This window comes from Varanus komodoensis, unplaced genomic scaffold (assembly GCF_004798865.1).
Source record: "Varanus komodoensis strain SLA01 unplaced genomic scaffold, ASM479886v1 scaffold17, whole genome shotgun sequence".
In the NCBI taxonomy this organism is placed as follows: Eukaryota; Metazoa; Chordata; class Lepidosauria; order Squamata; family Varanidae; genus Varanus; species Varanus komodoensis.
In genome coordinates this window covers 10,171,086-10,183,580 of record NW_025335505.1, presented here as the reverse complement: position 1 = coordinate 10,183,580, position 12,495 = coordinate 10,171,086, and the positions used below count along the sequence as shown (strand labels likewise).

Here is a 12,495-nt window from a genome sequence, read left to right as displayed (position 1 = left end):
TATTAGCTACTCTCAGTTTCTGTCCCCTTGTAGCTAGAACGTCGCAGAAAGTGTGGAAAGGCAAAAAAAAAAAAAAAAAAAGGCCATACAGGCACAGATGACTGTCGATGGCTGCAGAGATCTCTTAAGCAGAGTGTTTCCAACTCAGAAGAACTCTTGGCGGACTTTTCTGTCTCTCTTAAGGCAGTTCAAGTGTGTTTAGAAAGACAGCAAGCCACTTCCATTTCTGTCATGTGGTTCAAAAGGATACCATGGGGTTTACAGGGAACAAAGAAGCCCTGCGAAAAATCTGCTGGCGAGAGGCCAACCTACCCACTCTGCCAAGAATTCTGTTGCCTGAAGAGTCCTTGTAGGAATGGAATTCACACACACACACACACACACACACACACACTCTAGCTATTTCTTGGCAAGGATTCCCCTCCCTAAACAGGTAAATGAAGAGATCATCTCACCCATTTACACAATGGAAAAAAAAACCTTGGTGGGTAACCAGAGATTGTAGGTTCTGTTATGCTTTCAAGTGCTATGCTGGGGACACCTGGTATAGTGATTTAAAGATATATAAAATTTCATTGCACAGAGGTAATACCCACCAAAAAAAAGTTGGACATAGTCTTTGAACTGGTTTAAATCTAGAGTCTTTCGTTCCCACTGAACCTGGACCCAAGTGTGCCAAACTGAATTCCGAAGCATTGCATTGCACACTACATGGGCTCAGGCAAATATGTATATGCTGAATGACAGAATATTTCTTCCATATTTAAAACTGCAATAAAAATCATTTCCTTGACACACTTTGGGTTACGTTCAACTGAAACCCAACAGCACAATTGCTTTTTTCTCCTGCTTTCCTCCCTGCTGCAGACTTGGTACCACCCAAAGCTCTGCTCCAGACGGTTTTCCAACCCTCTAGCACAGATTTTGACAGTATGTGCCGAGCAGGGGGAATTACTCCCTCTCAGTTCCACTGATGGAGCCAGTTCCTTCCGTGGATTGATATGAGATTCATTCCAAGGTCCGCTATGGTTTTATGGGTGTGAACATAACAGTCTTAAGGAAAAAGAAAGAACTCTTACAAATGCCTTATTTTTTGTGGCTTATGTAAAAATAATGCCCAACATTTCCTCCATTTTCCACATGCTCAATTGCCAAGTTTGCAAAATGTTAAAATGTTCACTCTAAGCTGTCAACTTGGTATTTCATCACAGCTGACATAACAGCTTGAACAAAACACATGAACCATATTAGTCAAAACAACAGCAAGCTGTTGCAAACACGATAGTCTTTTGATTCCTTGAAAATGATTTTGCCACCTTATCAGTCAGGAAGCAACTGGTTAAAAACACAGATTTCATTTGCTCATGAAAAGCTGTGCTGGATGTCTGCCTGAGAGATGTTTTACATCAGACTATCCCTCAGATGCCTGCCAAACAGGAAATAGGGATGCGGTTTAACATTGCACTGTCCCTGATCCTCCCTGCTTCAGTGAAGAGCAAAATTAGCTTTTCATTCCTACCACTTTCCCTTTCTCTGTAACAAAAAAAGGGGGGTTACTTGCCACCCTAAATGCTTACTGCTGAAAATGTGCTTGCAGAGATAGCTTGTCAGCTCCATAGAACAAAGGGAATAAACAGATTTGCTTTCAATACATGACCTCACTTAGTAGACTCCTGCCCTTGTTTTTGCTGAGTAATTACAATTCCTGTAGTCCAAAGGTGAATTGTACCTAATCATAAACTCTAATTCTTAAAACATATTTGAAAAAGAGTAAGGATTCACCAAGAGCAGTATAGTTAGTTAATGCCTTTATGTGAACAGAGCAAGGAAATCCCATCAAACAAAAAATCCAAAGCTCGCCATCATCCTTGCATGTTTTTTTTTTTTTTGCATCCCCTTGTATTCTTCTCTCTGTGCAGCAATTCTACATTAACTATATTTTTGCATGTATTATACTTTCAGATTTGCACTTTGGCTCATAAAAAAGAATTTATGAGGTTAATGTCAACTACAGCACCTACCCAGAAGTGATTTAAGATGAACAAGATTGAAAATTGGGCTCACACAATAATGAAGCTGTTTGTACTGGGTCATTTTTCAAGGCCCGTGATCCTGAACCCATTTATTCCACACAGGCTTCTCCAGCTCCACAGTAAATCGCTTGCCAGTTGGAGCCATTATTGTGCTCTGTTCTTGCTTTCTGAATCTTGTCAGTATTTTTAGTGCTGGTGACTAAATCTCATTGATATGGCTTGAAAAATATCTGTTCCTTGTTGGTCTTAAGCATACATCTAAGCAGCTGCCATTTTAAAGATATGATCCGGTATGCACTACCTTTAGGGAACTTCCTTGATGCAAGGTCAAAGGGAATTGTTTACAAATAGACACACAAGTACACTGCACAAATTTTACTTATAAAACAAAACTGGAATAATTGAAGAGCTGTTATGCTTTTTTTAACCATCCACTGTATTGAATTATAAAACGGTTCTAGAGCCCCCATCATTAGCACTTAAAAATGGATCAAAGTGCAATCTGAATCCGTGGCAAGCACATATAAGCCCTCTTTTATTTGTTTTAGGCTTCACTTTCAGATTTTAAAGGAAGCGTTTATTTATGCACTTGCTTCTCAAAAGCCTGCTTTTTCTCCACATAAATTGCAAAGCAAGTGATTAAAGAGAGAGCACCAGTCATTTATTTCAGAGTTATGTAACTGCTAGTATGTGGGTATATGGAGCTAAGAATACAAGATACTGAGCAGCCTGAAATCCACACGGCTATCTGTGGAGTTGTGTAACTGATTTTACCGCGGGGATGGAAGTTTATTTTTCCAAGTATTTCACAGTATAAAATAATCCTCTGAAATGAAAACAGCTATGCTGCAGTTAGAGTAGAAGCGAATGACAGATTCCTGGGCTAAAGAAGTAGGCAGGCTGGCTGTATGCTTGACTTTGGACAGCTGTTTCAAAGCTGTCCAGATCAAGACCACTTTAAAGATAAAGATCCATAAGAAGAGAGAGCAGAAGTCTTGAACTTGTCCGTCACTGATAGCACCTGCACTACAAGCTGAAGAAGCACACTGGTTCTTCCTATTACAGTTCAGCATGCAGCTTTTCTATCTGAATTATACCAGCTATTTCTAAGTTGATCTTGAAACATGTTTGCATATGCAAATATTATGCAAATCTTTTGTGCAAAACACATTTTTGCTTTTATATGACCAAAGGCTGAGGTAACCCAGTTTCATTTAGTGGTGGGGTTCAAACTAATAGGCAATCTTTAAGTAGGAGCAATTAGGATACCTATTACTTCTAAAACAAAGAGGAAGTATTCGTTAAGGGATTAAGGGTACAAGCCTATGCATGTTTAGATAGCAAAAAGTCCTACAATTCCCAGCATTGTAGAATTCTGGACACTGAAGGCATTTTTTCTGTCTAAGCAGGCGTGGGATTGCACCCTAAGTATCTAAATGGTTAGACAACTTGAAAACCTAAATTTAAACGAACAATAATTAATCTACAAATAGCTTTTCCAACTTGCAGGTTAGCTCTATATTGTGTCTTACAAGGCATGGCTTGGAGAAATAATTGTTAGCTACAACAAATATCTTGAAAGCAAACACTAAGTATGCACAAAAGGCCATGCATATTGAGGCGCATTTCAGTAGAAACTCTAAATATAGAAATGTAATACAGCATAATGTCTACAGAAGTGTGACATATTCTGCACTAAACAGTCTCACTTCTATTCAATAAGCAAGTGGGAGTTACTTGCATGTATTTTTCATTGGGTGGGGACTCTTTTCTTAATACTTCAATTATTTCTTTGGAATTCACAATAATGTAATTGCTCTTCTGTAGGTGCACAGTTTCTGTAGTGGAAATACACTACATTAATTTAGCAGGGACCTAATGTATTTGTGAAAGTGATAATAGAAGCACAAGTTTAAAGGCATTGCTCAAAGCAATGTCTGTTTTTCTTTTTTACACTACACTAACAGCATGAATCCTGATCCACATTAAAATGCTAGCATAGGGAATATGGGCATTCATCCTTTCATGTCTGCTGTAGTCCTATTCAAGATCAGGCTTCTTGTGTCTTCAGTATATGACAAGTTAGCCAAGTTATTATCACACAGACCATCTATTAAAGGATTACACTTCCTGTAAGAAAATATTGGAAATGATCCCAACTGAATTTGAATCTGGAAGTGAGGTAGTGTGCTGTGCATATTGCAAGTGACCAATGACAACCCATTTCAAGTGTTTTCTTATCCTTTTTCATATTATTCATTGACATTACGATCTGAATATTACTGTTCTCCACTTGACTTGTGCATTGTATGGGATCTACCAGAAGAATGGCAAGGAGGTTATTAGGTTCGACAGGTATAGTTGTGTTTTATCTTCTGATTGAGCCGCCCAGAGGTGCCATGGCACAATTGGGAGGCATATGTATGTTTTAAAGAAATAAAATATAGTGAACTTTCCTAGTGTCCAAACACCAGGGTAGTTTGTGAAGCCATATCAAAAATCTTATTGCCTTCAGCTTCATAGGAGAAACAGCAAAGATAATTGCCTTGACACTGCCTTCTGTAGATAATAACTGCTTTTGCTGCGAAAATGAAACTGTTGCCTTACTTAAGCAGCCGTGCCTACCCCTTTCTCCCATGAAGGAGAAACAGACCCTGTGTGAATTACTGACATTACTGCTCTGCAATAATGGGAAAGGGGATCATTATAAAACTCATGGCAACAGTTGTTGTCATTTGTTCTCAGCATGGGAAGAACTGACATACTGTTAATAACAATGTAATAACCTATCTAAGGCAACAAATTGGGGGTGTCAAATTGGGTATCTTCCTTCTGAATTCACCCCCCTGCAAATTTAGTCTTGATCCCTTACTTTTTTCACTTCATTATCTACCTTTTAACAGTTTCCTTCAAAGGGTTAAATAAGTATGTTATTTGAAGTATGTGAAATTATATGTATTTTAATTTGTTAATTCTTGCCAGCATAAGAACTTGCCTAAAATAAAAATAAACCTACTCATTGATAACAAGTAAACATAATAAACAAAATAATGTGTCTTATTCAGTGTAAGCAACCATAAACGTTTTAATCCAGTTCATATGAGTAAACCAAGAATAACAAAGCAATACCTGGTAGAAGTTCGGCCAAAAAGTACTGATTGCCAGTTCTACCTTGTTCCAGGTTCCTGTAGGAGCTCCAGACATGTTCCAAACTGGGCTACCGAGCTCACCATTATTGACTTTCACATAAACATTTAATATACCAGGATTGGAGCCACTCTTGCTGGAAACATAAAAATTGAAATTGATGCAATGAGTGTCATTTTCTTTAAGATGCGGGAGCAGAAGATGAGCTTTTTGTCCATATCTTGCTGAGGTGTTCACCAACATAAAAGATCCTGCAGGAAACAAATACAAAAAAAATATTTACTCTTTATACAATTTCAAAACCTAGAGAAAAGCAAACCTTAAGGTCTATGTGAAAATAAACAATAATCATTAGCCAAAACAGAATGGCCATCTTGGTTCATTTGCAAGCCAGTCTTAATTAACTTCGCTTCCTGTTGAACACGCAACATCACCAACAGTCAGAAAAAATGTTGAAATTGGGAAGCCACCAATTTCCTGACTACCAAGGGCTTAGTACGAGACAAAGGCCAGGGGAGCCTATTAACTTCCAAGTACTTTTCAGAAACCTCTGCAGTGGGTGAGCTTCTCCTCTATGGTTTTTGCCATTGCCACTCCTTTAAAGATCTCCCCATAAAATCTGATGGGCTTGTTTAATTCGTATTTGAATGAAGAAAATGCTTAACTAGGCTCTCCCCACCTCACATTATGATCCTAATGACTCCGTATATCTTTACGTTGTCTTATTCTAATTCACAGAATTCATACTGGGCTACTGGGTGAAAAGCAAGTGGGGAAGCCCACCTAATCCTTGGGACTGGAGAACCCTCTGTGGTTGGTAGAAATCCTACCCCCACACCCTACCATTCCTGGATTTTATAGATGCATTAGCTGTCAAAGACAGAACTGAAACATAGAAGGGTTGCATATCCATGAGCCTCCTTGAAGGATTATGGCATCAAGAAGAGACTTTGACCAGAAGGAATGGTCAATTATGCTATGAGTCAAATTCTTTTCTGGCTCAGATAGAAGCAAGTGCACAAGTTTCTCATCAAAGCCCAAGCTGAGATAAATTCACTGGCATTCCATCAAAATCCCTTATGAAAAGTAGTAACTATCATCATCTTACAGAATGGGATACTTAAAGTGGCTTGTTTCTGAACCTTGCTGGATTAAACAGCATTTCCAGCTGACTGGGCTGAAGGGACTATGATGATTTGCTGAAAGCCACACTCCAAGGCCACATGGGGAAAAAAGTCAGTGCTTGTTTAAGATGTCACTGAAAAGTCAGCTTTGCACAACATGCACAAGAAACTCTTCCCAAAAGTTATTGAATCTAGAGGTTTCAATCCAGCAACCTGGTATGGATCAAATCATTGGATAGGAAGACTAAAAGCACCTCTTTCAAATTTAAGTAGGGATTTTGATGTTAATTACTTTTTTTAAAAAAAAACTTAACTGGGTACTGAATAATCAAAATTATATTCCTGAGTAAAAAAGAACTATTTGCACAAAACAGTCTATTTAAACCTATTATTCTGTTATATTCAATATACAAATAGTGAAATGAATATATGGATCTTTGGATAAAACGATAAAAATGATTTTCAAAAGATTAAAGCACTCCAACAGTATCATAACTGAAACAACTCTTTGTGGTAAACTACCCAGAGCGCTTCGGCTAGAGGCTGCATAGAAATGAGATAAAACAAACTACTACAAACTTGTATAGATATGCTTGAGCTGAGGCTGTATAAAAAGACTTCAAGAATGACTGTACCATTTGCAAAAGAAATGATTGCAAAACACCAAGTTCCACACTCTTCTTAAAAATGAGAAAAGAATGTTGGAGAACATTGCTACATATTGGATATTAAAACATACCTTTAAATAGGGTTTAAATAGGGGTCGCCGCCGTTTGGGGTGCCGTTCGGGAGGACGAGAGGGGGGCTGGGCTGGCCATGGACTCTTGTTGAAATAGGCTTGCCTACTGCTGATTCTCAGGGAAGAGGAAGGATCCCCTTTTTCTTTTTTTTTCTTTTTATCGTTCTTTTTCTCCTCCTCCGACCTACTTTATAATCTTACCCTGCTTTAATTAGTGCTTTGAGTCATTCCTGGCCATGTCGACGTTTATATATCCTGGGGAACCCACGGGGGCTGCTATTGGCGTGGTCACGGGCAATGGTCGTTACAACAATAGGGGCTTAACGTGTCCACGTAGAAGAAGGATGGACAGATGGCTGACACCTGTCCCTCCTTCTGATCCTGCCCCCAACCAGAGGGCGCCAGGTAGCCTTGTCAACCACCCCTCGGGTCTGACGGTGCTGCTGCTCAATGCCAGGTCGATCAATAATAAATCTTCCCTCATCCATGACTTGATTGTGGATGAGGGGGCTGACCTGGCTTGCATAACGGAGACCTGGGCGGGAGAGGGAGGGGATGTTGCCCTCTCCCAGTTGTGCCCGCCCGGGTATCTGGTTCAACACTGTTCACGCCCAGAAGGGAGGGGAGGGGGAGTCGCGTTGGTTTACAGAGCCTCCATCTCTCTCACGGGTCTTCCGGTCCCTTTGAGACCAGGGCTGGAGTGCCTCTACTTGGTGTTGGGCGAACGAGACAGATTGGGGATTCTATTGGTGTACCGTGCACCTTTCTGCCCAGCAGTCTCCCTATCTGAGCTGACAGAGACCGTCTCGGATCTGGTGTTGAGGACCCCCAGGATGTTGGTCCTGGGGGACTTCAATCTCCATGCCGAGTCTGGACTGACCGGGGCGGCTCAGGACTTCATGGCCTCTATGACGGCCATGGGCCTGTCTCAACACGTCACTGGCCCTACCCATGAACGTGGACACACTCTGGACCTGGTATTCACGACGGGGCAGGTAGAGGATGACCTGAGGGTGAAGAACTTATGTTTGACTCCCCTGTCATGGTCAGATCACCTCCTGGTGAGATTTGTGCTCGAGAGCGGCCTCTCCCTCTATAAGAGTGCGGACCCGATTGTATGGGCCCGCCCCCGGAGCCGGATGGATCCGGATGGATTCCTGGGGGCCCTGGGGGAATTTCCGGCTGACAAGACTGGTGCTCCTGTCGAGGCTCTGGTCGAACTGTGGAACGGAGAGATGACCAGGGCTGTGGACACAATCGCTCCTAAGCGTCCTCTCCCACCGGGCAGAGTCCGCTCTTCCCCTTGGTATACACCTGAATTACGGGCGATGAAGCGAGTTGGGAGACGGCTAGAGCGTAGGTGGAGGAAATCACGGGATGAATCTGACCGAACACACTTGAGAGCCCACTATCGGGCCTATGCTGTGGCGGTGAAGGCGGCGAAAAAGAAGTTTTTTTCTGCTTCCATTGCCTCCTCACAATGCCGTCCAGCGGAGCTTTTTCGAGTGGTGCAAGGCCTGGTTCGCCTGGGTCCTAAGGAAGATCCGATGCCACCCTCAAAGGCCCGCTGTGACGACTTTGCCAGGCATTTCAGGGAGAAAATCGCTCAGATTCGTCACGAGCTGGACTCCACTAATGAATCAGAGGTCTCTGAGGAGTCGCCAATGCCACCGTCTGGTCCAAAATTACTGGAGGAATTTCAATTATTGCGGCCCAATGATGTGGACAAGGTGCTTGGAAGAGTACGTCCCACCACGTGCCTATTGGATCCTTGCCCGTCTTGGTTAATAAATAACTCCAAGCACGGGATTGGGACCTGGATTTTGGAAGTGGTTAACGCTTCTCTGAGGGAGGGTCGAGTGCCTGCCCCTTTAAAGGAGGCGGTAATACGACCGGTCCTGAAGAAAGCGTCACTGGATCCAGAGATGGCCACTAACTATAGACCTGTGGCCAACATCCCGTTTCTGGGCAAGGTGCTGGAGCGAGTGGTGGCGGGACAACTCCAAGCACTCTTGGAGGAAACTGATTATCTGGATCCTTTTCAGTCCGGCTTCAGACCCGGGTACAGTACTGAATCTGCCTTGGTCGCCCTGTACGACGACCTGTGCAGGGAGAAGGACAGGGGGAGTACATCCCTGTTGGTTCTTCTGGACCTCTCGGCGGCTTTCGATACCATCGACCATGGTATCCTTCTGGATAGACTTGCGGGATTGGGGGTTGGAGGCACTGCTTTGCAGTGGTTCCGCTCCTATCTCGACGGTCGATTCCAGAAGGTAGTGCTGGGGGACCATGTTTCTACGTCATGGCAGCTATGCCATGGGGTACCACAGGGCTCCATTCTATCCCCTCTGCTATTTAACATCTATATGAAACCGCTGGGAGAGGTCATCAGGAGGTGTGGGCTGCGGAATCATCAATACGCTGATGATACCCAGCTTTACCTCTCATTCTCCACTAATCCAGATGAGGCAGTGGCTGTGCTGAACCGGTGCTTGGCCGAGGTAAGGGAATGGATGAGGGCCAATAAACTGAAACTCAACCCAGACAAGACGGAGGTCCTGTTGGTTGGCGGATCGGGTTTCGGAGAGGGTGGATTTGACCTGGTCCTGAATGGTGCAACACTCCCTCTTAGGGATAAGGTCCGCAGCTAGGTGTACTCCTCGACCCGGAGCTTTCTTTGGAAGCTCAGGTGACAGCGGTAGCGAGGAACGCCTTCCTTCAGCTTCGGCTGATTAATCAGCTGCGCCCCTACCTGGAATACGACTGCCTGGCGACGGTGACACACGCGCTGGTGACTTCCCGCCTAGACTTCTGTAACGCGCTTTACGTGGGGCTTCCCCTGAAGACAGTCCGAACACTTCAATTGGTGCAAAATAGAGCTGCCAGGTTGCTGACGGGGACGGGGCGTTATGCTCACATGACTCCAGTCCTCCATCAGCTTCACTGGCTTCCCATTGAAGCCCGGGCCCAATTCAAGGTGTTGATTATGACCTACAAAGCCCTAAACGGCTTGGGTCCTGGCTACCTGAACGAGTGCTTACGTCCGTATATGCCCGACCGCCCTTTGAGATCTGCGGGAGAGTCCCTTCTCCGGGAACCCTCCATGAAAGAAATTAGGAGAGTAAGTACCCGGAGGAGGGCTTTCTCTGCGGTGGCGCCCAACCTATGGAATTCACTCCCCAAAGAGGTCCGCCTGGCACCGTCGTTACTGGTTTTTCGGCGCCAGGTAAAGACCTTTTTATTTAAACATCATTTCAATTGTTAAAACATATGATCTGGCCTGGGCAACTTCTTCTTCCTTCTCTTTCTCCTCCTATATTTTTATTTTATACTGATAATTTTAATTTTGTATTTGTAAATCAATGTATTTTTTGTATTGTTATATTTAATGGTAATTTATTATGTACTATTGTATTTCAATGTATTTTATCATGTTGTAAGCCGCCCCGAGGTTTCGGCAAGGGGCGGCATAGAAATGTTATAATAATAATAATAATAACAATAGGAAGTGAACATTTCACAGGTCTTACACAATGTTCAATGTTATGCCACTCTTCAAGAAAACAAAGGGCATACTGTACTGTTCCAAAATGTAGCACTTAATAATGCAGTAACTGCTTAGAAACAAATACATATTTTGACATTATGGCCAAGTTTATTATTGTTATATTAAATTTCTATACTGCCTGTATTCAAAGTTCTCTGGGCAGTTCCCAACATTTAAGTCACCCATCTGAATTTCAACCAGGCCTGACCCTGCTTAGTTTCCAAGATTACAGAGGCTGCCTACATAAACCTGGACATGGATTTTCCAGAATCCTAGCTTACTTCTCTTCAGGCCATCAACCCCCATGAAAATAAAGTGGCAGGTGAGATGGAGTGAGATGGGTCTGCAGTGCTCTTTTTCACTACATGCTTAACCTGTTCAGGTACAGAAACTCTCAACAGGGCTTCAGAAACAGATAATCTATATTCGATTCAAAATGTAATCCTTCAAAGTCTAATCTATTTTATTCCCACAATCCAACAACTTCCTATATTTCATATTGTCGTTTTGTAATTAAAACAATTAAATGTGAACATTCTTCTGTTGTGGGACATCTTGAAAATACATGTGTGCATGTGCAATAATTCTTCATTGGGTTCATGCTTTCAGTGCTACAAATTCTGGGAAGCAGTGTGCTTCCAGAAAAATGAGACCTTGTTTAATTCCAGTCAAGATACAAAAAGCATGCCATACATTTGCAGATCAGTTCACTGAAGGGATCATAATGTTCTTAGGCTACTTGCCCAGCATATATTACATCCATCTCCCATGACTTGTGTTTTAAGCAGGTTAAGATCTTAGGGGTCATATTTTTGCCATACCAAGTATTTAAAAATCATGGAAGCAACTGACCACTTATCTACCTTAAAGACAAGTCAGTTAGAAAGATTTTCCCTGGTCAGTGATTCTAAAACATCTTAACCACAGAAAAATACTGTGGCTTTTAAGGACAGGTGGAGATGATATGGCTAAACTCTGCAGCCACTCAAAGTAGAATCCTGTAAAGGATTATATCTTTGTGTTCTATTCTGGGACAGAATTGGCAAGGCTTCAACATCCACTGATGCCCAAAACTACACTGCAGAATTTAAGTAATGGCATCTCCCAATTAAGTTGTGACATTTGTGGTACAGTGGTAAATCCCAATGGCCATCCATCCATCAAAGTGTCACACCTCAAAGCCACATCCTTTGTAAGGCAATAGGAAAAAAAAATCATCCAGATCTAAAATATTTTCTTGGCTTCAGGCAAATAGCTAGGTATTTAAATAGATTTTATTAATCTGGTTATTTGTTGTTAGTCGCAAAGTCGTGTCCGACCCATCGCGACCCCATGGACAACACTCCTCCAGGCCTTCCTGTCCTCCACCATCTCTCGGAGTCCACCTAAGCTCACACCAACTGCCTCAGTGACTCCATCCAGCCACCTCATCCTCTGCCATCCCCTTCTTTTGCCACTATTGTGCCCAGCATTAGGCTCTTCTCCAGGGAGTCCTTCCTCCTCATTAGGTGGCCAAAGTATTTGAGTTTCATCTTCAGTATCTGGCCTTCTAAAAAGCAGTAGGGTTGATCTCCTCTAGGACTGACCGGTTTGATCACCTTGCGGTCCAAGGGACTCACAGGAGTCTCCTCCAGCACCACAATTCAAAGGCCTCAATCCTTTTGCACTCATCCTTCCTTATGGTCCAGCTTTCACAGACATACATTGCAAAATCTGGTTATAGACCACAATAAATGTTTTTGGATTGGATATGGGCCACTGAAATTTATTTATTAGCAGCAATAGCAATGGCCTAATACCAACAGAGAAGTGGAATGGGTCACACCCCTTTACTGTTATTAAGACATATTCAATAATGGTCTCCAAATAATTTTTTTTTACTTATGAAACTTTTTTCTATTTAAT

At 42.5% G+C, this 12,495-nt stretch overlaps 1 protein-coding gene across 19 annotated transcripts in view; it reads right to left on the bottom strand.

Annotated features, from left to right (window-relative positions):
* The window catches only part of PTPRM (protein tyrosine phosphatase receptor type M), a 504,993-nt gene that overhangs the window by 326,292 nt on the left and 166,206 nt on the right, over positions 1–12,495 (bottom strand). For all 19 annotated transcript variants that reach the window (XM_044426600.1, XM_044426602.1, XM_044426601.1 and 16 more), the window contains exon 3: positions 5,163–5,431. In XM_044426600.1, coding sequence (XP_044282535.1) covers positions 5,163–5,431 — 269 coding nt within the window. The remainder of the gene's footprint in view (positions 1–5,162; positions 5,432–12,495) is intronic.